This window comes from Coturnix japonica, chromosome 2 (assembly GCF_054131305.1).
Source record: "Coturnix japonica strain WE chromosome 2, WE-NBRP24, whole genome shotgun sequence".
In the NCBI taxonomy this organism is placed as follows: domain Eukaryota; kingdom Metazoa; phylum Chordata; class Aves; order Galliformes; family Phasianidae; genus Coturnix; species Coturnix japonica.
The window spans coordinates 72,194,536-72,221,756 of record NC_140664.1 but is presented as its reverse complement, the minus strand read 5'-3'; the positions used below and the strand labels follow the sequence as shown (position 1 = coordinate 72,221,756).

General features: G+C 42.4%; 2 protein-coding genes across 29 annotated transcripts in view; one reads left to right on the top strand and one right to left on the bottom strand.

The window, feature by feature from the left end:
• Positions 1 to 16,756, top strand: part of PHACTR1 (phosphatase and actin regulator 1) — a 259,502-nt gene extending 242,746 nt beyond the window's left edge. For all 19 annotated transcript variants that reach the window (XM_085540213.1, XM_085540209.1, XM_085540207.1 and 16 more), the window contains 4 exons: positions 2,374 to 2,435; positions 9,941 to 10,081; positions 12,573 to 12,649; positions 13,474 to 16,756. In XM_085540213.1, coding sequence (XP_085396339.1) covers positions 2,374 to 2,435; positions 9,941 to 10,081; positions 12,573 to 12,649; positions 13,474 to 13,489 — 296 coding nt within the window. In that variant the 3' untranslated portion in view covers positions 13,490 to 16,756. The remainder of the gene's footprint in view (positions 1 to 2,373; positions 2,436 to 9,940; positions 10,082 to 12,572; positions 12,650 to 13,473) is intronic.
• A 2,847-nt stretch (positions 16,757 to 19,603) lies between these two features.
• Positions 19,604 to 26,838, bottom strand: TBC1D7 (TBC1 domain family member 7). 10 transcript variants are annotated; one of them, XM_085540221.1, is made up of 9 exons: positions 26,534 to 26,838; positions 25,601 to 25,792; positions 25,361 to 25,481; positions 24,687 to 24,767; positions 24,226 to 24,413; positions 23,073 to 23,210; positions 22,634 to 22,779; positions 20,385 to 20,514; positions 19,604 to 19,873 (listed from the first exon to the last, which is right to left on the bottom strand). In XM_085540221.1, the coding sequence occupies exons 3-9, from the start codon at positions 25,470 to 25,472 to the stop codon at positions 19,787 to 19,789; spliced, it is 882 nt and encodes a 293-aa protein (XP_085396347.1). In that variant the 5' UTR covers positions 25,473 to 25,481; positions 25,601 to 25,792; positions 26,534 to 26,838; the 3' UTR covers positions 19,604 to 19,786. The 10 variants fall into 10 exon arrangements, with proteins under 10 accessions (XP_085396347.1, XP_015710205.1, XP_032298393.1 ...); XM_015854719.3 differs by lacking the exon at positions 26,534 to 26,838 and adding an exon at positions 26,414 to 26,448; XM_032442502.2 differs by lacking the exon at positions 26,534 to 26,838 and adding an exon at positions 26,414 to 26,448 and having other exon boundaries at positions 25,601 to 25,787.
• Between the last annotated feature and the right edge of the window lie 383 nt (positions 26,839 to 27,221).

Sequence of the window (27,221 nt, the reverse complement as noted above, 5' to 3'; positions counted from 1 at the left end):
TTATATTCCTGTGATGTGTAACTATATCACCGTCAGTTCTGGTGGAAAGAAATGAGGCAAAATGCATATGTGCACCCATTCCCTGTAAGCAAAGTGATCCCTTCCTAGCTCCATGCTGCAGGGATACTTATGAATGTATTGTCTTGGTTAAATTACAAGAGTGCATTACTTGCTTGTAGCAGCAGTAAGACTACAGCAGCCACTGCTAAGAAACTGAGAATAGAGGGACATGTGCTTGATGGGTCTTCCACTGGCACATACCCAATGCAGTGACTCAATGAAATCAAAGGCACACAATGCAGAGAAGTACAGACCTGTAGGGTCTGTAGTGTGAAGACTAAACTACTCTTTTTGCAATTAATACTTGCAGGCCACGATGCCTAGATGCCCCAGTGCAACTTCTGTGATGGATACAAATACTTTACTTGTCAGTCTGGCGCATCAGGCTGGTATAAATTCCTGACAAAAACTTGTGTAGGTGGGGCCTGATGGTCTCAGAACATGCCAAGGGACATTTCACATTAGCACAGAAATTAGGCCTGGAAACTGTGACCCATTAAACCCTAAAGAGCATCTTTTGTATACATAAAGCAACAGTTCTGTAGATCAGCACTGTTTAATTGAAATTCAAGAGATAGTATTTTCTGTTTTCAGAGGAGAATGTATTCCTAATTCTCAGTTTGTACCTGACCGAGGTTTTCAGCCTTCCTGGTTGTCTCTGAAGGTGGATAAATGGGCTGAGAAATGAGGAGAAAAGAAAGGCATTGTATGTGGACTACAAAAGTGAGCCACTGTGACTCAGTTTATACAGAACTCCTCATATACTTTCAGTTCTGCCCAGGCACCATGTGGACTCCATTTGCTGTTCTCTCTGGCTTAATCTTAAAGGATTTATTAGTGGCTCTGCTTCTGTGAGTGGCTATTTGCAGTCCTGGCTTCTCCAAATCTGTGACACAACGGGAAGAACAAAACTGCTGGAAGAGCAATTGCTAGACCAGAATCCAGCCCAGCAGGAAGGGAAACCATTGAAATATAAAAGTATATGTAACAATATAGGTATTCTCGTTACCATTTAAATACCTATTTGTAAGTCCATGGTGTCTTCTGGTCTTTTTGCTCCAATATCAGCTTCCTTCCTCCAGATAATGCAAGCAGTGTTTTGGGGAAAATAACATTTAAAGGTAATGGGCATGTTATAAGCCCTCTTACAGACCAGTGGTGGGCTCTTTGTCCACTTTGATGGAGAATTCCCACTCCTGATGAAGTCAATGAGCAGTCACCTTGAAGTGACTCTCTGTTGTCCTGAGCAGCAAAAAAACTGGCATCCGACCCAGCCCTTCTTCTTGCTTGTTGTGGGGCTTTGCCCACACAGTCTTTTGATGCTTATATCCTATTCTGCTACTACCACTCAGCCAGAGGTGCCTGCTCCCCTTGGATTTATTTTAGACAAAATTTAAGTGATTTAGCTCAATCCTCCTACCCCAACGTGTCCCTGGATGTCTGTATCTTCCCTGCAGAGTTGTTGGTGCCTGAGTTAGTTCTGTCTGAGTGAAAACTAAATCACACAAGGGGCACAGGGTACTAGTGGCTGAGTTGCATTTGCTTTCCTTTGGGCTTGATTTTAGTAAGAAGCAATTCAGGTATCAACGAAGCAGTAAAAACAGATCCTAAGTGTCTGAGTAGTGGAGTACACAAAAACCTGTGATTTTACTGACTTTCAGTAAAGTTCAGTGCCAAGACATGCATGAGAGTCTGTTCCTAAACTGAAAAAAAACAAAAGGTAACGTGGTCAAATCTTACTGCCCTCTCGAGTGGTAATGGTTGAGGCTTACCCTGGTGAGGATTTGTAGCATGTGATTTTTTTGGCTTAATGTTGAAAGTGGATTTTTACACTCCATTACAATGCTATGAAGGCTCATGAAGGAGGGAAGGAGACTCTCTCTTCACTCTACTCAGGTCACATGAAGTTGCAGATATTGCCTAACATCCCTACTCCGAGTTTTTGATACATTTCCATTCCACAAATAGAAAAAAAAAAAAATTATACACGTTTCTTTTTCAGCTGTTGACCTCTCAAAATCAAACCATATCATAGCTGAGCCCCATATGGCATAATGGCCCATTGCCTGGCCTTGTGACAGAATGGCACACATGAAGAGTGCCAGTAAAGGGAAAGGAAGGTTGTGTAGATGTTTATGAAGTGTGTGAAGAAGCAAAGAAGCTATGGGTCAGGCAGGTTCACCAGTCCCAGAGGGGCATGCTGCATATCAGAGAGGTCCTGAAACATTAATATACTGATAGACAGGCTTATTTGTTGCATGCTGTGCATATTTGATAAGTCTGCAGCTTGAGATTGTTATATATTTCTTACAGCCCGGAATGAGCAAGAGGAACAGGAAGAAAAACGAGAGATAAAGAGAAGATTAACACGTAAGGTGAGAAGCAGCTTTGATCCTATTATGGCATTACCGTAACTTTCTTCTTACTGCAGAACTGTTTGCATTTTTTCTTTTCCATGGCACTATTTTCCAAAGTAGGGTATGAAACCAGTCCTGAAAGAAGTCTTCAGGAGAAGACATCACCTCTGCTACAGAGTTTAAGTCCATGGACAGAGAAGGGAAATGCTGTACAAAATGTTATTAACAGTAACATTTTGAAATTGGCCAAAGGAAGATCTAGACTTCATAACATAAGGAGCTTTGGATTGTGCAGGATGCACAGCCTAGCATCAGTCTTAACTCTGCTTTCTGTAATGGAATGGCTTACAACGCTATTACAAGGAGAAAGCAAAGTTAAAAGAATGTTGATTGCATTCAAAAATTCTACCTTAAGAAGCAGTAAACTAGGAAATAAACTTTTTCTGGAAGGGGAGATTGTCACTTGAGGCATTCCAACTAAATGGAGACAAGCACTTGGAAAATGGTGTATACTGCAGAAAACAATCATACTGTCTTGTATCAGCAGGGAAGGACAAAGTAAACAGGATAGTTTGGTTTTGGTTTTCCTCCCATTTGAAAGTCATTTGCTCTTAAAACTGAAGAACAGTAATTTCAGATACACATGTTCAGATTCTCGGCTGGTGTAAATGTCTACAGATGCCCCCATATACAAAGCCAACAGTCTGTCCTGTTATTGCAGGTAAACTTTATTTCACCACTCACTTCTATTTCCCACCTACGGAGCAGGAGAAAGTCCTCTAAAAACTCAAAAGCTTATGGAGCAGCACCATTCTTCTATATGCTTTTAGTTGGCTTACTTGTTCTGGGATATGTGACTGCAAGCTTTTATGGTGCAAATAATGACACAGAAAGGACTGTGAATATATATGCAAAGCTTACATTCAGAGAGCTGGATTGTTTTCTTTCATGTTTAAAAATCTCAGACTTTATTCTCAACTCAATTAAATCAGCAGAGTTCCCTGACACCAACTGGGTGATGCTGCCTTTGTCTGCAGGAACAAAGAACGTGGCAAAGAGAGTTATAATATTATTTTAAAGACTCTAATTCCTGCCAGCAATGGCAGGGATGCTCTTACATCCCCTTATAGCACTGTCTGGAAGGAACAGAACCTCTCTGCATTGCAGAGATTTTGTAGAACTTAAGCTCAGTGCAAAGGCTAGAATTGCTGTTTTACTAGTCTGTCAATTTCCCTGTGCAATGAAGAGTAAACATGTAGAGGAATCCAGTCCAAAGCTTTATGCCATCTGAGGGACAACTGTAGAAGATAAAAAGCAAAGCTACCCATAGCTAATCTGCTGCCTTAGAAGTGGGGGATTGCTAAAGCATCCTGCGCTATCTCCATGCGGTTCCCACCCTCTGCTCCTTTCTAGGAAAAATACACAGCAAATGAGTTGTCTATTAGAGATAGAGGCCACAGCTACAACCTAAACAAAAATGTCCTGAAATCTCAGCACATTTCTGTGAGCTTTTTTTCCCTTGGTCTTGTTTGCACTTTTAAGCAGGAACAAGTCAGTCCAGGTCTTTGGCAGTTCACTGTTCGTACTGACATTCCAGGCTGTGCTGTTTTTAGCCTTTTCTTCTTTTCTTTTTCTTTTTGGCCATTTAGCAGATATTTTCTTTTGCCCTTAGCATGTTTGTGAGGTTGGTAGCAGCATAACTCATATTGTTTGATTTTGCCTGCTTGTTAAACTGTTATAAATCATTCTAGGACTGGAAGATCTTAGCGGTCTTTTCCAAACTTAGCGATTCAATGATTCTAACGACAGGCTTGGTCTAACAAGGAATTTCATTCTCACCTGCCAAATGTACTGTCACAGAGGCTCAGTAATGTCTGGAGGAAAGAATTGAATAAAGTGTGCTAATGTCTAGATGACAACCAGAAGTGCCAGGTGCCTCGTGAATCCTGCAATAGTTATTCCCCAGCTCTGCCTTTCATGAACATGTCCCAGATGTGTCGTGTTTGCATCAGAGTGGCAGGCTCCTTCTGTCGATTTGTACTGAAGTCTTATTACCAAAGGATTTTAAACCTCAGATCAAGCAGAAATTTAGTTGAGCACATCGAGAGCATTGCCCAGCAGACCTCTCTATTTACACTGAGTTTTCATGCAGACATGCCCATAGGGTAAACTCAACATAAGGAAAGTATGCCGTGTTGCCTTCTTGTGTCCATGTCTGGCTATAATGGGAAGGGGTTCTGCAGAAGCCACTGAAAAGACTTCTGACTTTGCACTGTAGAAATTGTTCCCAGTTTCTGATGGCGTGATTCCAGCTCCAAGGGTACAGCCCATTTCCTCATCCATTAGAAAGCTGTTCCTAAAATTCCTTCAGCAATCACACTTTGTTACAGTATGATGATGATGAGTTGTGACATGACATGCTGTAATAACTAAAATTGCCTTACTAGGTCTAGATGTCTTATTAAAGGCAGTAATAAATATCTGCTTGAATTCATCATATGGGCAGGCAATTTCTGTAAAAAAACTTTAAGAAGTTGGGCAGCCTACAGCAAGCTGCACCTTTAAGCACATTTCTTGCTCTCAGTCTTATCTAGCAGATAGTGGTTGGGGCACTTTCTCAGTCACTTGTTTCCTTGCACAATTCCAATTTCCTTTCATGAGGAGATCTGGGCCTCCAGAAACTACAACCAAGAATTTGGTGTAGCACCAAGGCAATTAACATGAGCCTGAACTCCCCCTGAGCTTTTCCACAGATATAGAGTTGTAGCCTGAATGAACAGAAGATATTACGTATTTGTTTGTGAAGAGGAGTAAAGCTCCGCTTTCCTGCCTTCTCTCCAATAGCATTTTTCTCCCTGTTCCCCAGAGCAGTTCATGGCTTCCTGTCCCCCCACTGTCATTAGTCTTTCATTGAGGTCTGGCTGCAAGGAAACATAGCAGTAGAAACAACCAAAGTGAAGAGATGTGGCTGTTTCTTAAAATCCATGCAATAGTCTGAAGTGTTTGTTCCTGTTAAGTTCCTGCTCTGGTACAACTTAAAGCCTCTATTGATGGGAAGGCAAGCTGGAGCCTCCCCAGGAAGTGTCTTGCTGATAAGTATTTTCTATAATGGACCTCCCCTCACCTGCATCAGCATGGGGTGTTTGAAATAATGAGTTGTGTGGCAAAGGAGAGGGAGGTGAGAGGAAGGGGTCAAAAAGGTCAGAAAGCAGTAAAGGTTGGCTGCTAATTTGGATAAACAGCATTTATTGTCAAAAAGGGAAAAGAGCTTTGGGGCATTTCAGTCACATCCTGCTCCTATGTCTTAGCACAAGAGGTGGGGAGCAAAGAGGTGAGGAGGTTGTTAGCACTGCTAGTTAGAGTCTGTCATTTTTTGCTTCAGTTCCTTCCATTAAATAACAGTCGTAACATTTTAATGAGGTAACAAAGCAAACAGTGAAGAGACGAGGTAACAAGCTTCACCTGTCTCAAGTAGAGCAAACTCAGCATTTCACATTCTACTAAGACCAGACAGACAAGATTGGTTTTCCCTCCACTTTACCTGGTGACAGTGCTTTAGTTTGCTTCACATCCCATGCTGAGAACACGGGGGTTTGAGTTAAAACTAGCTTACTATCAAAGCTTGTTATGTGCCCATATTTATATCTAGTGATCGAGAACATCCAGAGGAAATCTGGGCCTCCCACGACAACAGTTTCTGTTCACATTCACACTGATATAATGTGGTGACTTGCTCAGCTCACAATTCTTCACAAATAGATGAACTGGAATGTATATGCTGAGGTGGTACACCCAGACAAGACACTTTGTAGGGAGCCATGGGGTGAGCACAGAGAGTGAGACCCTTTTTCCCCTGCTTGGAACATCACCTCTTTCTGTAAGCAATTGCATTGTGTCCTTGAATGTGTCCTTTCTCTGTAACTTTCAAACATTCTTGGTTCTTCCTATCTGTTAGAAGAAGCACAACTCATTTTCAGACGTAGTCCATGAAGGATTGTGTAGCATTAAGTAATTTTGACCCAAGAGACCGTAACTCACAGGTCATTAAAATAAATGCCAAGGTGAGATCTCAGGTTGAGCTGTGCCCATGTCACAAACTGACACTGAATGGACACTTACAGAGTGTTCTGCAAAGCTGTCTGCCAGCTACTGCTGCTCTTAAGATTTAAGAGTGCTCTGCATAATGCAGACGTATGGAAAGAGCTGAGCAGTTCATGAGAAGTCTCTGTAATGTCATGAAAAAGAGGCAGGGCAGTTTGGTAACAGTACAAATAATGAAGCTTTTATTGCCATCTTAAAATTATTGTCCTCTTCTCCCCATTTATTATGATCAGATCTGTTCTTTGGTTTAATATATTGAATATTTGTGTGTGTGTGTGTAAATATTTGTATATTTATGGCTGTACATTATCTGTTTGGATTTAAGGACAGCTTTTCTGACAGAGTGGTATTGCTGTGGTTTGATATTTCTGAAGCAAAGTCGTTTGCTGATGGCACCATACTCCATGTCTTAAAACATTTTATTTGAAAACAGTCAAAGCATCATCTGCGCTGCGTCCTGAAATGTTAAAAGCTGAGAATTATACAGATAATATTGGTGATTCACCCTTAATTCAAGCTGCTGTGATGATAGAAGTAAAGATGGAGTCTCACACCCTAATCTTTGCAATATTGCAATATTTGGCTGTAGTCATAATGTTATTTCACTATAAAGATCTCTATCCCCACCGTCCAGGCATAGATTTAAAAAAAAGAAAAAAAAGAAAAAAACTGAAAGAAAAATTTTGCTCTCCTGTCTCATTAGCAGCACATCAGTGCTAACAAAGCTGCCAGCTCCCAGTAGAGGGACTGCTAGAAAAAACAGTGGTTTGGAATCACATTCCAGATGAGTAGTAGGACAGAGAGAAACCTCTCTGAGAGCATAGCTGTGGTTATACTCCAAGGATGGTATTGTAGAGCATATTTAGCATGCAGGTTATTTAGGTGTAGGTATCCAGGATGCAGGTTGACGAAGAAATTCTGCTGTCTTGAAGAGTGAAAAAATACTTATTTAAATGTATGCACATTTCTATCTATCTATCTATCTTGTGCTTTCTGGCTCTTCTGACATAGCGCTCTAGCTCAGAGATAGATTTCTCCTGTTGCGTAAAAGAAGTTCTGCCTGCTGTGTGTGCAGTTTGCTTGTGAAAAAGTGGGCACCAAAATGTGGAGTCTAATCTGGGAAAGGTGTGTGTAGCAGAAATGCTAAGTCACAGCTTGGAGCAATGATTGAGCATCTGGTGGGAAGGCAGGGGAGCTCAGGTGCAAGCAATGTGCCTGAGTAACCAGAAGGGGTGGAGCCAGGATCCAACGCTTCCCAGACCTCATTTATAGGTTGGCAGTGGAGGCAAAGGTATCTTGCTATAGATCTCTGCTCATGGGAGGCCTTCAAAGGGTGAGGAGGTTTTCTTTCATTGTTTCTGCATCTGTGGCTGCTGTGTTTAGGCTTGTTCTTTTTTGCTGCAGCCTAGCATTGTGCTCCTCTGCTATTGCTGTTCTTTCCATCATGTATTATGTTGTGCTCCTTGCTGACCTCTGTGCTTGCTGGCTGGCCTGAGCGTAGGTGTCTAAAATGGGGCTTTTCTTGGAAGGCTTTTGGAAGAAGTAAGAGGAAGGTTTTTAAGTACTGACTGTCAAACATAGGCAGAGCAGTTTCTCCTGTGAAATGTTGTGTTTTCCGTAGAAGAAAACGAGTGTGAGAAAATTGTTTAAAGATAAATACAGCATTCAGAAATGTTGAAGTTGGTCTTTTTCAACATGGTGGTTTGTTTGTTTTTTCTCCTATCAAGTGTGATTTGCCCTAAAATGACTTGAGAGACTGTATGTGAACCACTGACTTGCAACTTTGTGGATGCTGCCCTAGACAAAGGCATAACGTGGCAGTAAAGATGTGTACTTGGTTACGCTTCCCTCTGTGATTTCTTTCTTTACTCTGGGCACAAATATCTCAGCTGCAGTCAGGAGGGGTAGAACAGGATTCCTGTCTTCCTGAACAGCTCACAGGTGGAGTATTAGTGCAGCTTTGCAGCCTTTCTGCAGGTGATATCTGAACTCATTTTGTGAGTGCTGAGGTCTGTGTCAATAGAGCAGCACCACTGTCACCTCCAATGGCAATGCTTTGTCATGTAAGAGAAGAAAGAGGCATGCATCCTCCAGGGATGATCCAAGCACAGTCACACAGGGATTTAAGTGCAGAGATGGGGTGGGGTGGGATGGGATGGGGGAGCGATCCTACCCCAGAAGCCGGATACTGCAGAGATGTGGGCTTCTTTCCTGTGATATCACAGATATGTTTTTTTCATCCTCCACTCAGCATCATGTGAATGTTAATTCTCCCTGGGAGATGAAGTGAGAGGAACTGAGATGCTTAATTTGGTGGGTAGGTGGAATTGCACATCAGGATCTAGGAGCCTAAACTCCTTTGCAGAAAAGAGTCTCAAGCATTTTATGAAGTACTTAACTTTTCACTGGTCACAAGAGTGAAGTATTGCAAAGCACACTTATTTGTAGTGTGTGGTAATAGCATGAGAATACCATCTAGCTAAATGTTAGCGGTTCATGATTATTTTTCCTCATAATATCATTCCTGTAGCTGTTTCGCTAATGTAGGATTAGCAGCTAACGTACATCCATGTGCACACATCTGTTGTGTTTTCTTTGGAAACAGTCATATAATCCCACTTGACATTAAGCAGCAAGCTGAGCATCTGAGAAGAACTGATCCCAAAAAGCCAATATCTGTCCTTGGCTGTGTAAGTGGTCATACAATACATGGACTTCTAGAGAAGATTTGTGACTCTGGCTGCTCTCTCTGCTGAGAAGTTGGAAAGAAATGGCTTTGGAATAGTGAAGAGGCTTTCTTGACACAATAGAATCCACCCTTGCAATTTAGCTTGTAGTATGTGGTGTAAACTGTTACAGTCAAATATGCTGTGGCATAAAATTGAGCTGCAGCACTCAGTGAGCAGTAGTCATCATCCTGCCCACCATGTCTGGAGGTAAGAGCAGGTCTGCAGTATGGCAGAATGGTAAGGAAAGTTGTTTGTCACCTTTTGCAACTAACTCAGGGCAGGATCCACTCTGTTTCTGTATGTAGCCCTTCCCAGGCAGCAATAAAGCACCCACAGCAGCTCAAAGCAGGGGAGCATATGGCAGAGTGTGAGGTTATGCTGTAATCTTCATGTTGCATTACACCCAATTTCTGCCAGGGATTGGAGGCCCCTGCCGTGGCTGCTTACCTAACAACAGCATTCTGCTCCAGCAGCAAGGTGGGATGACAAACAAGGTGCTGCAGCAAACAACAAGTTATCTGTCTCCCAGGTAGCATGAAAGTCTGATTAAAAACAGTAGTACTGGCAATATTTGAACTCTATTATTATTACAATGGTAGTTGCAGTAAAACTGGTCCCCAGGCAGCACTCTGCAGGGAAGAAGTGAAGCTCTGATGTCTTTTTTTTTTCCCCCCCACTTCTTCAACCATGTAGCTGAGCCAAAGGCCCACGGTAGAGGAGCTGCGTGAGAGGAAGATTCTCATCCGCTTCAGCGACTATGTGGAAGTGGCCGACGCACAGGATTATGACAGGAGGGCAGACAAACCCTGGACACGACTCACCGCTGCCGACAAAGTAAGTGGAATGACCTGGGGAGTGCCATGAACTGAACAGATAGAGCATGTCATGGTCAACAGCACCCCTCAGGTCCCACAGCCACCAGGGAGAAACCATCTGAGCTCTCTTCCCAGTTCACCAGGTTTGTGGTTTGAGTTATACACCTTCAGCAAGAAGGCACCTGTGGGAATGTAGCAGCATTACACCGTTTTAAAAGAGTAACAGCCTTTGAGGAAAAGCCTTGATGGTGTTATTTATTCATTGTGGTTTGGTTTTGGGGTTTTTTTCAGGGGTGGGGAGGGTCACCACATAATTCTGTCAGCCAAGAGTGCCCACAAATGATTTTCCACAAGACAGACCTAACAGAGCAGCATCTGCCCAGAACCGAGCAGGCCTGGCTGCAGAAATGCCAGCAGGTCACATCAGCAAAAGCACCTCCATCCCACCAAGGCCAGGTTGGAGAGACTGAGACCAGACTGTGATATTCAGTGTTTAAGGGAGCTGGAATATTGGCTGTGACAGACACCTGTGGTGCTCTTGATTTGTTTCATAGAGGAAAGAACAGACAGTTTTACTCGTTTAACTTGTTTAATTGTGAAGTTTCATAACCATTAGTTTTCTCCTTTATAGAGGCCCTTTTCAGCTTGCCTTTCAGTAACTTTCACCTGGTATAAACTGGTCTGAACAAAAACTCTTTCTCTGGACATTCCCCAGACAGCAATATAGGGCATTAAATTTGCTTTTCCCATTTTATGTAACCAAATTGGCTAAATTAGTTGACTAATTAGTTGACCATCTATCTATTGGGAGCTGCATTCTCCCAGTAGGTGAGGGAAGGAATAAGTTTCCAAGCAGTTCTTCTGTCTTTGAAAGATCTCTGTGTGGGATGGAAGGTGTGGGTCACCTTCTTTTCCCTTACCACTATCCTCTGTTGTGGGGTTGAAGAGGGGGCGGAATAGCCAAATTGTAATCAATGCAACAGAACCTGACAAAGCTACAACATCCAATAACAGATTATTTTCTTCCAAAAGTTCTGGTTCAATAACTGCCTCCATTGGTCAGCACGGACTAAATTTATTGCAAAAGTAGATTTTAGAAGTGGGCTTTTCTGTTTCTCAGTAAGTCTTTGTCTGTGTTCTGGACATGGGGAACTTTACTAAGTTTGACTGCTGGAGGCAGAAGAGCACTTTTATATCTCCCCAGCAGCTGAGAGATGCAGAAGGTGATAGATTTCAAACCCTGTGGAAGGTAGCAGCCCATGCAACCTCCTTCACAGTCACTTGAGCAGCAAATGGGTTTGCTAAAGGTAGAGACCCTTGAGCTGCTGCGTAATCATCTCTCTGCTCTGATAGGCAGTGGCTGAGCCTAACAAACATTTCTGAAGTTAATAAAAAACCAAACAAACCAACAAAGCTGCGTAGGAAGAGCACAAGAGGCTTTTTGTGTAGATCATACCAGGTCTTGTAGGCCTTGTCCAGGCAGAGATCAGTGGTGATCAGATCAGCAGCTGCTGTGGAAGCCCTGTTTGGGGCTTGAGTTCTTTATCCTTGTTTAGACTTACTTAAACAAGAAAACATTTTTTGACAGCCACGAGCACCTGTAACTGGAGTGGCTGTTTCCAGCCACTGATGCTCCTGGCAGCGGCACACACCTTGAGCTTATGGGAGCACTTGGCCACACTGGCACATCTGTTTCATATGTGTGCTATCTTGTGTCCCACTTGTGTGCTATCACACAGTGCTATCATAAGCCTGCAGTGCAGGGCTAGAGCTGTTTTTGCTGAGAGCCCTCTCCTCCAAGAAGCTGAGTCCCTCAAAGTCAACCTTTCTTTTTCTTGTTCACTATTCCCCTTCCCATTGTTTTCCCCTGCGGGCCAAATACAGAAGCTGAAGGTATCATCATATCAGGTTCTCCTGCTGAAGTTGATCCAACCACTTAGGGTTAGTTGGGATGGGTTTGGGAGGTGAAACAGCTGGGTCAGAATGGTGAGTGAGGGCAGAGGAGCATGGCCTGAGGCAGAAAGAAGGGCAGGGAGCCAGGCCAGCCCCTTTCCCTCTTGAGTAAGCTCAGCTAGGTCAGGTGGCTTCACCAGAGGGAATTTAGGACTGCATAAAGGGGAGAGACATCTCAGATGGAATTCTGGTGAGATCTACCAACACCGAATTTACTCACAGTCCAGCTCTGAAACAGAGCACAGGGTTTGAGAAGCTCTGGTGCGTGGTTTTGTCTCGTACTTATGCTAATTTGGGTTTTGTGTATGGAAGTGCTTATATAATAAACCCAAATTGGCTTTGTATCAGCATCGTCTGCATTTTCAAATTGATCCAGAAGCATTTATTTCTTCACTTCGTGCAATTTAGAACATTTATCTCTTTTCCTTTTCACGTGCTGTTGTTTTTTCTCTCTCATAATGTTATTTGCTTCACTTCTAATACAATGTTTTGAGAACAAAGCGAGCTTGTTTTGATCTCTGCCATTTATACATCATGGATTTATTTGTCTTTTGCAGGCAGCCATTCGTAAAGAGCTTAATGAATTTAAAAGCTCTGAAATGGAAGTTCATGAACTAAGTAGGCATCTAACAAGGTAAGTTCATTCTTTTAAGGGTAGTAATGAATACCGTTGTTTTTCCAAAAACAATAAAAAACAGCAACCATTTCTCAAGCACGCCGTGAACTCGTGACCCCACTTAGTATTGCAGGCTGTCAAGGAAACACGCTGATGAACTTGTGCTGCCCTATTAACGTGGCCGTACGCAGGCATGTGCCATTTGCTGTGTAACCTTTTGTTTCAAATCATCGTGCTCTGGTGTCAGTTCAGCTGCTATTAAGAGTAAATAGCATTGAAGAGCAGAAGGATGGGGAACTTTCCTAGAGTGAGTACATAGAAAAGGATGAATGAGTGCAAATCTCAGTACTGTCATCTGCATCTTGCACTGGCCATGCAGAAGGGGAACAGTTACTTACAACTGTATGTGGTGCCATAGAGCAGTGACACGAGTAAGGCATGGTTGTGAAGCAAGGGATGTTTCTCTGGTAAGAAAGGGCTTATAGAAGTTTGGTAAAGGGATGTGATTAGATTTCTGTCTGAACTGAATGTGTGATTGCAACTCTATACATTCCATTTGAAAACCTGCACTTTTAACATCTTTATGTTGACTGAGAAGAGAGTCACAAATATAGCAAGTATAGGTCTGGTGAGAACCAAGGAAGTTCCCAAGTCTGTTCTGATTCCCCCAATGCCAGCATGGTGATGTCAGTACTGCAGGAATCCAGCTGCATAATGTTGTCACTAATTTGTAGCAATTAGGTCTCATTTCTTTTTATTTGATGTGCACCATATATGTGAAAATATTACCTTACTCCTCCTCTCTCTCTCTCTTTTTTTCCTCCCCTTCCCTTGCATTTTAGGTTTCACAGACCGTAGCAGTTAAATTCTACCTGACTACTATGCTGTCTTCAAAACATAACAAAAAGGAACCATAAGTGCTGGTATTATTCACTTCCCTGTTATGTACAATGTAAATCTTATGAACTGCCTTTCTTAAGAAAAAAGAAAAAAAAAAAAGAAAAAAAGAAAAGTAGATGAATATTTAAAAATATAAAAGAAAATTGTATGTACATGTGATGGGTACTGCAGCATCATCAGACCTGCTGGCTCAAGCTTCGATTACAGAAAATACCCCTGGTGGGAATTGTGCCAAGACGCAGCATTTACATGTAAGACTTTCCTGGCATGTGGATTTGCCATACGTGTTTGAGCCCAGCTGGTGGGGCATCCATTAGTTCGTCTTCAGGTACCCCTCACCCTGACAAGCCCCTGTCGTCAACATGAGAGAGCACTGGGATGGTGTCTGGGGAACCATGGGCCTGGGTGAAGTCTCCAGCAGACCTGCGCCTATGGCACTAAAGCACCTCCTTATACCAAACACTCCTTTCTGTCTGCGAGCACCTTATGAGGGCAGGGAAGGAGCAGAATTCCTCTTCATCTGCAACCATCGTCTGACTTGAAGCTGCTTGCTTGCCTACCCTGGAGAAGCTTATGGCAATGGTTGGCTCCCAAGAGGAAAAAAGGACTCTCTACGTGGTCACTGAATGGTATTCTCTCAGTCTGTAGCTTGTTTTTATGCTCAAGCCTCATGATTGTGTGAGGGCCGACACACCTCCAGCAGGAAGAAGGGCTGGGATTGCCAGCGGTGCTGAAGAGGGAACACCATGGGAGAACTGAAGGTTGATTGGGGGCAGCTATCCTCCCTGTATCAGGCATAAAGAACTGATCCTAATGTATAATGAGAAAAGCATGATGGTGTGTTAACTCGCTTAACAAAGGAAGGCTGTTGCATTGGTATGGATGGAAGGACTCCTCACTGGTCTGTGCAGCTGAAGCATAAGGACAGAAATCCAGGGGCATGCCGCTGTGTTCTTATTTAATTCTACCATAGAGGTTTAACACATAAACTGACCCAGTGGGGCTCGGAGAGCTGGATGCTCTGGGCCTGGTTTACCTGCCTACTTGAGTGCATGCTTAATGCTAAGCAAGCATGCAGACAGTCTCACTGAAATCCAGACTAGGTCTCGCAGTCTTCATTGAAGCTGAACACATTTAAGTAAGTGCTTTTCTGGATGTAGGCCAACACCTTTCAGATTCAAGTCCTTAACTAGTGTAATGCCAGTAACCATGGGCAGATGTTGCCTATGAGTCCTTTCTAGCTCTTGCAAGAAGCTATTATGGTGTTTTGGGTCAGTGATCCAAAGCACAACAGCAACACTACTGTAAGTTACAGATTATTACTTCAGGGCACCTTTTTGCTTTCATTATGGCTTAGAGGATTTGAATAGAGAGGCCAGAGTTTAACTAAAGTATTGTTATTTCTGCTCTCTTTTCTTCTTTCCTCCCCATTTCTGTCCTCCAATATCTATCTATCTATCCCTCTGATTGTGGGCCAAGAGGCCTCTCTATTGCATGAACACTTTCTGGCCAATACCTTATTATGCCAAACACTCCTGCCTCATCTCAGGCCTCAGTTTCATTCCTCTGGTGCAAAAGAACCTGCACACAGCCTGTGGAGTTGCACTCAGCCTGCCCAAACAATGTTCAGACTCCATTTGCACTTAGTAGTACTCAGTGGGCAATTAGGCCAGGGAGAAGCTAGTCCATTGTTTGAACCTGTTTTCTTGAGCACTCAGTTTTCTCATCTGTGAAAGCCATCTCTACCACAGCTGTGATTCTGCTGGGAGAGGGAAAAAGTAGTCCTGATTCCCCCATCCTCCAACAAGCTGGATTATACATGAAGGAAATAAAGACTGTGTTCTTGCTGAAGACTCAGTTACCCCCAGTCATTTTCACTCATATTAGAAGGAGACAAACAGTAGCAATAAAGAAACTACATCTCATTTAGAGAATGGAAAAAGTCAACACAGGACAGAAACTGGTATTCCAGGGCTGATAATGGATGTAATATACAAGAGTCAAGTTGTTTTTTATATTATCTATCTGCTGAGTTGTGGGTTATTCTCGCTTAAAATGTATAAAGTAACAAGACGTGTCCTACAGCCCATGGAAGGATGAGCTGGAAACTGAGCAGGAAGGAAGGAAGAATGGAAACAGCAACTGCAGAACTTGTAGATGAAAGCTCTGCAATTTGGAAGAAAGCAATGGCAAGGTAGCACAGTGTTGGCATTCATTGTGTTCCCACTCACATTCTTGCCAGGGGTAGACTACAGGGACCTGGCGATGGACTCAGGATCAATGGGGACGGTCAATGTTGTGGCCCTTCTCCCCCTTAGGCTCCAATGGTTAAGTACCTGCATGCTGAAATAGTTTTAGGCTCCAGGCTCCCTGGGATGGAGCTCAGAACACCTTTTGTGTGTAGACAATTCCAGGTGCACACTCTAGACGCTACTGAAAGAGGAAAAAGGAGGAAAAAATAATAGATTTTTATTAACAATTTTATGTCAACTGAAGGTTGGTAGTGAGCCCATTCCACAAATACATTTCAGCCTAAGGTTTACATGTAAAACCACAGCACTTCATCACCACCACAACTGGCCACCAAACCCAACGTCCACTAATTTTGCAGTGCCATCTGTACAGTGAAAACACCACAGACCAACAGAGTGGGAGCACTTCAGCCTGCCTAGTTACATTAACGCTTGCACTCACACAGAAAAAAAGGGCAAGATGGAAAACCCATAGTTACACGTGGACAGGGGCTCCCTAACGTGCCTGCAAATAACATCACTTTGTATAGTCATGGCAGATGACTACACTGATAAAAATCAGGAAGGATACAAAAGGGGACAAGTGATTTTTCCCAGGTGTTCAGCCTGCTTGAGCTTGGAACAACTTCTGTAAGCAAAGAGGAGGTGACGGGCACACGACCTGCTTTCCCCATGTGTCCCAGTTACTCCTGCACCATTTGCATTTACCAGTTGATATCCAAGTGTATGTATATAGTTCGTCTTTGTATAGGAGTGAGTGTGGTGGCTGTCAATCATGTGCTCTTCCAGTATTGTAATTTAACAGATTATGGCTGTATGAAAACGATGTAAATAACTAGGAAAAAAAAAAATAATAATTAAGCTGGATCTCTATGTCCGAGTTTTTGTACATACTGAAGCTGCATGCTATTTAAATTATTGTTTGTCCCCGATGTATGCAGTTTCTTACAAAAAAATTCATTGAAAAAGAAAAGCATTCGGATGTCTGTGTGTTTTCTCCCACTGTCCTAATGACTGGCACAGTTGAAGGCAGCAGGTCCCCTGCTCCCTGCATGGCAGAAGAGATGGAATGAGGTTAAGTGCGTTCGGTGAAGTCCACTCATTACCCGCAATCAAATTGCTATCTAATGCCACCTGCAGGCAGGAAACCAAGAGGATGGTTGAGAAAGAATCAACTCTATCAAACACAGCCTCTAGGAACCAGCTCGTATTTATCAGCTACTTCAAACCACTGTGAGAAACGTGCCTGCTGGTGGTAGGGCCACAGAAACACCCGGCAGCAAGGTCGGGTAGGAGAGCCAGTCTGTGACCCCTCATTTGGATGGTGAGAGTCAGCCCATAACAAAGAGGAACCTGGACATCTTCAGGCTGTGAGGTGCAGGAACTGCAGCTCAAGGTGAGGAGCGTTTCCATCCCTCCTAATGTAGACCACTGCAGGGAAGCAAACTGGTCTCCAGGCAGTAGACAACACTGGACAGGACACATAACCAGGCAGATTCTGCTCCATGTCTCCACCTACAACCTGGATTAACAATTAGCATATGAAAGAGGAGCAACTCCATTCCCCCAGGCTCTTGTACAAAAGCCTGCCTAACAGAGAGCATTTCAATGCACTGCTCAGCTGGGAAAACTCAAGAGATTTTTGGACTGGCTTTTGTGAAACCCCTTATTTGATACCAACTTGCCCTGTCCAGTGCAAGGTGAGACAGGACAGCACACAGAACAGTAATGATTTTTTGCAGGATAGGGATTTCCAGCCAGTAACAACAAACCTAAGCACCACCAGGGCACTCAGACCTGTATAACTTTATCTTGTAAAGGTAACTACATTGTGAAGACATCCCTCATGCAACTACAAGAACCCAGTTTTTACCAACTGATCTCCTGCCCTCAGATACATCACTGTTACTTCACCAACCTCTGAGTTGTCATCAGACACTTAACACCACGCTCTCCTCCAGTTCTTCTTATGTTTTCAAATGCATCACTAGCGTTCAAGTTACTCATCATTTTGAGTACATATTAGAAATAAATTCTTTACTGTGAGGGTGGTGATGCACTGGAACGGGTTGCCCAGAGACATTGTGGATGTCCCTCCTCTGGAAGCACTCAAGGCCAGGCTAGATGGGGCTTTGAGCAACCTGGTCTAATGAGAGGTGAGCTATATGCCTCACAGATCCAAAGTAAAAGCTGCAGATTAAGATATACACAAACATCTGCTAAGATCAGTGAAAGTAGCATGGAGATGAGCCATTATTTATTCTCTGGAGAGCTCCCCTTCTTCAGCATAGCCCAGAATAAAAAATGCATTTGGTTATAGAAGCAGTCCTGCTATTTCCTTGCTTAGAATGATAGAATTACTCCGGTTGGAAAAGACCTTACAGATCATCAAGTCCAATCACAACCTATCCATACTACCCTAACAATCCTCCACTAAATCACACCCTGCTGCAGTCCTGTCCAACCTCAGCCAGTCTGTGATTCTGTGACAATGGATCTTTGTCTGTCCTGTCAGAGCAGCTCCAGGGTCTGCCCATTGACTGAGAAGGCTTCTCTAAATTAAAAGCAAAAAGTTCACAGCCTTCAGTTCAATAGTGGTTGGAGGAATACGCTCTGACTAGTCTGAAAGCAGTAACACTGAGTGGCACTTCTAATCTTGATTCAGGGCTTCTCTCTTCACAGAATATGAGTTATCGATTCCCTTTCAGCACAGAAACTGCTAAACACCTTCCACGTAATCAGTGCTTGGTTGTTGTTTTTTAAGTAATCTGCAGTGTAAAGGCTTGAATAATGAATACATAACTTACCTTTTGTAAGCTGTGCAGCCTAGGGGAAAAATGTTCAAATAAGCATCTCTGACTGTACCACTGCTGATTATTGGGAACATTTGTGCACTGAATGGTACAGAAAGAAGTGCTGTTATTCACAGAACACATACACTCTTCCCTAACCACATTATTAATCTTTCACACCTACTCTAGAGAAACAATCTCCGTTTTGAAGTGAGCTGAATGGATTACACTATACTACAAAGCAGACACAGTAGTGGCTATCAAAGCACACACAAACAAGCTTTTTCTGAATGGGGTGGACTCAGGCATTTAGACAGTATTAAGGGCAGCATCTCAGAATCTGACACAGATCATCTCACCAGGTTCTTACCTGTAACATAAGCTCAGCTCCCCAGCTAACCTGTGGGAAGGGAAAAACCTGACCTAGTTTAAAGCAAATTTAAATGTCTAGAGCATCTGAAGTCAGCCCTGAGCGCAAGCTAAATGCACTCTTTGAGGAGTAGCAAATGTACTTGGCATAGTAAGCACCTCTGAGTCAAATAACTAAGCATATTTGATTCTGTGGCCTATATGAGGTGTAGAAATGTAATTTCACACTTGTAAAGGATTAGTTCTCCAGCAACTGTTATCTGTGGTCAATCACTCTCTGCTTTTACCTGCATCATAAATTACATTTCTGTATCAAACATTTTGAAGACTAAACCAAAGAGGCATAAAACTTCAAGCCACAACAAACAAATGCAGCAAATACAAAATTATCTACGTAGTAGATATCCACTGCTTCACTGTCCTCATGGGGGGAAAAACTATAAGATGCAACAAGTTCATCTTAAAAACATCTCCAAGTAAAAACTAGTTCTATCAAGTATAAGCCAGCATACAGAAGTATCTTCTACAAGTCAGCCTACTTACCTTGCCGCGGGAGTTAAGATTTACTTCCCCAGAAGCCTTAGAACACACTGTGCAATCAGAAAACTGCAGCTGGATGGATTAAAATGCACCAGGCAGAATCATATCACCACTCGATATTATCACTCCATCCATATTTATTGAAAAATATTTACACATTGATCGCTATGCCATGAAATGCTTTAATAGCATCTCTGCATTGGAGAGGAAATGAAGAAGGTTATACCACAAAGAGGGAAGAACAGTATGAGGAAACTTTTTAAATGCCTTTTCTTCCAAGCTGTCATAAGTGGGGAAAGTCCTCAGGCCGAGTGTGCTGGAGTCCCACAGTGTGTGCGCCACAGATCTACAGCTTTGCTGACAATAGCGTCAGTGTTCTCTTGAGGAATCTACAAAAGATTGAGTTCAGATGCCTTGTCAGTACTCATCCGTGACCATAATAACATCCAATTCAGCTGCCCTAGGTAACATGAGGATTCTACAACTCTGTTGTCACACTCACGTCATCCCACAAAGGGAAAGTTCAGGGCTAGGTTTAAGATCCCAATGCTATAATAAAAAGCATGCCATGAGCCTACAGGTTCATGCCCAGAAAAGGAATGAAAGGAGTGCAAGACACCAGACCTGGTAAGAGGTTCTGGAAAAATAAATCCAATTTAATCCATGCTTATTTTCACAGGAAAAAAAGACCTTTATCATCACAAGGAATGCCAACAAATCGGCACAAACATAAATAAAACATTACCCAGAGCCTACAGTCATTTCATTCTATTCACACTCCTGACAGAAACCACTCCTCTCATCCCTTCTTATGGTATATTTAAAGCAACAAATGACTGAGGCCAAAAGCCATTTTTATGGGCCATGTGAGGTAATTGCACAGCACAGAACGTAACTCACGTTTTCCAAAAACTGGGTGATCTTTTCTGCAGTTGTCAGTGCGATTATCTTCATTTTAAAGGTTAACAATATCTCCAAAGCAACAAAAACAAGGATTTTGCAGGATCCACTAATTACTTTGTCCCAAACCCTAGAAAAAGATATGAGAAAGGAATCACTAAGCATTACTGTAGTCCTTATCTGCTTATGTATTTGGCTAGGACACTATTTGTACAATTATCCTTTCCAGATTGTTTTTCTGACTAGCAACAAGTATATTGAATTATTCAGGTCACAGTCAATAAATGACATTTTATTAGTTACTCAATCTGTACTGAGTGATGGCAAGCAAATGTATTAATATGGTGTGTCCTTCTTTAGAAATGGAACTGCTTACAAGCTCAAGTGTGCAAAAAGCAAATTGTGTCTTAACAGCCTGAACTGTGACAGCTATTCCACAGTATGGTAAGAGTGAGGATTTTTCCTAGTGCAAAAAAAGGAAACAATTTGCTAGTGTGCTTAATCATGAGATTTTTCAAATAGTCAGATTACTGACTAAGATCTTTACTAGGAGAGTGGTTAGGTCCTGGAACAGGCTGTCCAGGGAGGTTGTGAATGCCCCATGCTGGAGACGTTCAAGGCCAGGCTGGATGGGGCCCTGGGCAACCTGATCTAGTTAATGTGTAAATTTGGTGGCCCTGCCAGGCAGGGGTTGGAGCTTCATGATCCTTGAGGTCCCTTCCAACCCGGGTCATTCTGTGAACATTCAGAAGAATGACACCTTCAATCACCTCAAGCAGCTAAATATTCCAAGTCATTTCTCTAGAAGATATAAATATATCAGCAAGATACAGTTCATAATGTTAAATAATTGTTCCTTGTACCAAATGTATGTTTTGTAATTCATTCCACTGTGCACAGACTCTCAGAACTAGACAGCACTCCTACCACCTATAAGAGCTAGACCTGGACCTTACAGTTATAAGGAAATTGGAAGACCAAGCCTTCACAGAATGCACGCTCTTTAGCAACAGAACCTCTTCAAGTACTGAAAGAGATCCACAGTACTAAAACAGCCTGCAACAATCTGAAACCACCCTTCATCCAGCAGCTCTATTTCAGGCCCAACTCAACATAGGATGAAAGATTATCCAAAACCGGTGTGAGACCATCTGTCAGATGGCAGCCTTAATTTTCCTGCATTATTTTCAGTTCCTCACACTTAAGAGCCGTGTTGGAAAGACTTTCTGAAGATTACCTTTCTTTAATCCATCCACATACGTGTGAGAAGCGTTTCTCCTTTCAAACAAAACTATGGGAAACAGAGATCACACTCCATTCTCTATAAACTCTGAATATAGTAACTGGAAAACATCTCCTACAGCCCAAGTATAAACTTGGATCTGTAGGTGTGTTTCTTCAAAAGACAATTCAATTTTGGCACGACCTTTTCTCTTGGAAGAACCTGCACTTCAACCTGGAGCTCACCATGATGTACAGCGTACACAAATCTTGTACATCTTAGAAAAGAAGGGTGAAATTTCAGTTTCGCCGCCTGGCAGAGAGAGCTACAACTTAGACAAAGCAAGCAACCACTCTAAGAAATACAGTATTAAATCTGAAGTTAAATTAAATCATAAAACATCAAGCTCGAATCAGCTGTCACTTGAAAAATTAAGTAAAACTTGCAGGAGAACTGGGGAGCTGTTTTCAGTTCTCAGCAGTTCTAATACTGCCATTTGGATGCATTTCAGATAAGCATTCGGGCTTTCAGATTCCAATCCAAACTGAATCTCCAAGCATTAATTAAGTTCATCTGTCACACGTTGCCCACAAAGTATGTTATTTCCTTCGCAAATATGGCCATTTTGATTACAACTGAATAATTTAGAAACCTCAACTGGCAGAGGCAAAGTGCACATCTATCATGTTGTCATACAAATTGTTGGAAATAGAATTGTTGTGCCATCAGAAGTTCCAATGCTCAGATTCTGTAGCTAAAACAAGTAAGTTTTAAACCCCAGGAGGTGAGAAGTGCCTAACAGAATAAATTGCTGTATTCAACTCCTTCCTTGTTAAATTTCAAGGCTAGAAGTGATCACAAACAGCTCAATTCGTATCAGTAACAAGTGGAATGAAACAAAATTGCATCATTTCCAACTCAGCAATAAAGCTAACTCCGTAACTCCACAACAGGTAAAATGCACGTGGTAACAACAATTTGAAACTACTATGGACTTACAAACAGAAGGAAATAAAAAACATCTTGCCTCTGTAAACTGGACTCAGGTAAACAGCCTGCAAAACACTTCTTAAACCAAAGATCATAAGGGAGCTTGCTCAGTGCAGCACATGCCTTCAGATGCATCAGAAGCCTGCTATCTTCAATGTTCAAATACTGCTCCAGGACTTTGGGCTGAGAAAGGAAGAGCAAGAATTCAGGTAATTCCCATCAGAGCTGTCCATACTTACAGAACACTGAAAAACAAGAAGTACCTTCAAAATCCCATAAGCATAGAGACACACTTTGAAACAATGATTTTGCATTATTTTAACTAAAAACATGTTCCAAAATACAAGTATTGTTGATTTCTGGAATTAACTCATTAAACAAACTCACTAAATAAACAGCCCCAGGTTCCTTAAATTACTGAACACCAGAGTGTTCGGCAATTTAATCACACATACACAAGAGTATTTTATCCTTACTAGTTGTTGCAATGAATCTCTGTGCTTGCTGTTAAGCTGATTCACAAAGCAACTGACAAGCCAATAGCATTCTATAGGATCCTCCACCATTTCCTCCATTGCCTTAGCAATTGCAAGAAACACTTCATCTTCTGGTTCCTAGAAAACAAAGTGAAAAATGAACTAACTACACAGTAGAATTAGGTTGTACAACTTAAATTATTTGTACATTCCTTTTCCCTGCTCTTTGCAAAAAGAGAATGGAATCTAAGCACATAGAGATGCCAGCTGTCCTGATGTATTTATAAATGGATGTTTGGATGTTGTGTTGAGGGATATGATTTAGCTGGGAAGCTGGTAGAGGTATATGATTTAGCTGGTAATGGTTGGACTGGATGATCTAGATCCAACCTTGATTTTTCTGTGATTCTGTGAAATAAAGCACTGGGAAACAGCTGCATTATGGTGACGGCCATGAGCTATATCCCTACCTTCATCTTATTTATTTGGTTTGAGATAAAACACCTTCCCAGGAACAAATAAGCAACTTTTCCAGATGATGAGAATCTCGTTCCCCACAATAGAAGTCTAGAAGTGTGTGATGGGCACATTATCTTATTTTTTCCAGAATGAAAGATTAGAAAAGAAGTATCAGGATGCCTAAAACACAGTTACAGGCATAACTGCACACAGGACAGAGCTGAACTATCTATTCTATAGATATACTTTATAGATGAAGGGTAATAAAGCTGGGCTTGAGTGAGCATAGAAACTGAACATAAAATATAAGGTAATGTCTGCTTCAGAAAGTCCATGGTTCCTCTCATCACCTCTTCTGTTACAGAGGTTTATATATGAAGCCCACATGCTTCTTATCATCACACTACAGACACAAAATACAGATCTGCTTACCCACAGGTGAGCATACTGTAAACTAGAGAGTGCATGTATTATGTGGCATACCCAGATCAGCTCAGGCTAACAGAAGAAGGAAGGCAGAGTATTAATATCTGGATTTTAAAACAGATTATTTTAAAATGATTTAAATGAGGTGCTGTGAGCTATGGTTTAGTAGTTTAGAGGGTAGTAATGATGATAGGCGAGTGGTTAGACTAAGTGATCCTTTATAACCCTGTGATTCTATGACTTAAATACTATTAGAATGGGAACTTACCAAAGGATAAGCCAAGTTTCGAGGCAATTTCCCTGATTCCAGTTGATGTATGCGGAGGAAAACTTCTACCTGTGGGGTAGAGTCATCGATAAAACGGATTACATGAAGAGCATGGTGGATATCCCAGTACTGCTCCTTTCGGTAGTTCATCACCAAAGCATGAGATTTATGGTGAGGAGGAATAATTCCTAAAACAAACAAAGAAATAATAGTAATAAAGAAAAGAAAAAGCATCTATAAAGAGAAAAAGCCTCCAAACTCTAGTTCCAAAGAATTTCCTAACTTCAATTCCTACTATAGTTTTGTAACTACTACTGTGCATCCTCAGTGAATATAAAAGTAGGCTACATATGTATCAGTAGAAAACAGTACAGAATCCATGCTATTAATTAGAGGTGAAGGGGGGGGGGGGGCATTCTACATACTCATTTCTACAGAGAATCACAGATGTTGTTTCATACCTAAAAGAACCTTCCACACCAGTATACGATACATGGATGGGAGAGGGAACCTCTGACTGAAGGTGCAAAGCTTCTCAATATCTGTAGTGGAATAAAAAATTAAAATAAAGAAGTTATAATAGATTAAGAGTTTTGAGTCCCCGCTGACCTAAATATGACAAACACTTGATTTACAGTACATCAAAAGCCACCCCATGTCTCACCAGGAAGAACCTCCCACTTTTATAAGCATTTTGTAAACTGTGTTGCTATCTCAAGCAATTAGGGACATCTATCTTTCCATTCTATTAAAGGCATGGCACTCCTCGAACACCCCCATCAATAGCAAAACCATCACTGTTGAGAAGTTAGATGGAATTAACAGCATGAGACGATATATTTTCAGATGGAAAAAAGAAAACTTTTAGTTTCTTGAGCTTAGGGAGTGAAAGAATTAAACAAACAAACCAACCCCACCAAGCATGCAGATGGCTGATATGTTTTAAAAATCAGGTTCTCAAATCCTTGAAACTCAAGGGACTGCCTGTGCTGAGAAATGAGAGAGGAAGGATGGAAAAGGAGGGTGTAAAACTCCAGCACGCACTAAGCACAGCAGCAATACACCATGTATGACTCTCCCCTCTGCCTGATGCCAAATCACCGAAGTAATAGAGGAAACATGGAAATCAACTTGCCCAATCGGTCATCTTTTAACAAAATTTCCAACGACTTCTTTTCTTCAACTCCACGAAACCCCACTTTTTCATAATAGACCGAGCGGAAGTTTCTTTGAGAGTCATCAGCCATGACCGATACCTTTATTAGGAGATAAACAGTAATTCCTCTGGTGAGTTACAAAATCAAGGGTACAGAAACCCAAACTGCATACAGCTGTTATGCAGAGAAGTTAATAAACCATCAGTTTCCATACTCACCAGATGAGGCAAGCAGAGACAAGGCCAGCTGATGTTGGCCTCAGTAGCAGAGAGGTGACAGGAAAGAATAAGGCAATATACTGAGCTGTCTTCTTAAGCTGCAGATGTGAATTAAATGTTCACACTGCTATCAGACACAGCTTTGAGTTTATCCTTCCAGTACTAGAGAGGCATAACTGTCTCATCCCTATACTGGAAACAACAGTAAAGTGCTGCAGTGAGTACCACATCTTTCCTAGTGTTTCACCTTTTAAATATCAACTCTCAGTTCTCCTTTGCAGGCTTGTATATATAACAGGGTTCTAATTTTTAATCCAAAGGGTCACACAGAACTTTAACCTTCAAGCACAGCGACAGCAGCAACACTGGCAGAAAATGTGGTGAAGCAGCAGGTGAATTATGACTAGAACTCTTGTTAAACTAATCTGCTCCCTGATACACCAATACACACAAGAGGAACAAGGCACTTGCAGACATTGACAAAGACCACGGTTTTGCAACAAATAACCAGACTTAAGCCTGTGCATCCACTAGGCCTAGTGAACATGTGGGCTTTATATTGCTGTTTTCAAATTACGTCTGCTTTCAGTGCCTTCTAGGATCAAAGAAACCATAAAGCATGCAGGGACATGGACAGGCTGAGGAGCACGGAGGCCCAGCAGAAAGGAGGCGGGGCTCACGGAAACCGGGCGACCAGGGCCAGCAGCCGAGCTGAAGCCGAGCTGAGGCCGAGTGCCCGGCAAAGGGAAGGGGCTCGGGAAGGAGAAGGCGATTCGGACCGACAACAGACCCCAACCCACAACCCCACAGCACCTACTGCAGCCGGACGGGCTCCTCAAGGCGCATGTGCAAGCACCGCCCTCTCAGGGGATGGGCTCCTCAGTGCCGCACCCACAGTAATACTAATACTAATAGACTCATCCTGAGCCTCACCTTGCACATCTTAAGGCCATTCGTCTTGTCGCTATTAGCCGAAAGAAAATGCTGACCCCCGCCTCGCCACAACCTCCTTTCAGGGAGCGCTGAGATCTCCGTTGAGCCCCTTCTCCAGGCTGAACCATCGCAATGTGAAGCGGCCCGTTCTCGGGCGTCCCTCTCTTTATCCTGTACCCTGACCCATACCCTGACCCATGCAATTAAATGCTGCAGAACAGACTGGCTTTTCGTTGAGCCCAGGTCGGAAAGCCAGCGCAGGCCTTTACAGATGAGCTCATTGAAGTACTTAGGCAGCAACAGCAGTAGGTGGCAGCCTGGTGCCATCTGTGTGGATTTGGGCTTTTTTTGTCTTCCATCGCTAGATGGCTCTTTGGAGCTATTGGAGCTGACTGGAATCACGAGAATGGGGGGCAGATACTGATGGTTCCAAGGTTGGAAACAGACTTCCAAGATCAACCAGTCCAACCGTCCATCTATCACTAATATGTCCCACTAAACCATGATCCCGCTCACTGTGTGTCGATTGCTAGGAAATAAATGGGCAGTGCTAATACTTTTGTGGCTTTTTTCTCTCCAAGTATGCACTGTATTGTGCCCGTGGTTCTTGGAAATCAATGCTTTTGCTATTAAAGCTGAACTAATGACGTGGGAGTGGTGTGCTGCTGGATGTTACAGCTCTTGGGGA

Coding starts and splice junctions, on each gene's coding strand:
- TBC1D7 (XM_085540221.1), bottom strand. CDS start 25,472: ATGGCTGATGACTCTCAAAGAAACTTCCGCTCGGTCTATTATGAAAAA. Junction 24,414..24,686: donor GGTGTGGAAGGTTCTTTTAG/GTATGAAACAAC, acceptor TGTTTGTTTTAG/GAATTATTCCTCCTCACCAT. Junction 19,874..20,384: donor TCACCCAGTTTTTGGAAAAC/GTGAGTTACGTT, acceptor AATCTTTTGTAG/ATTCCTCAAGAGAACACTGA.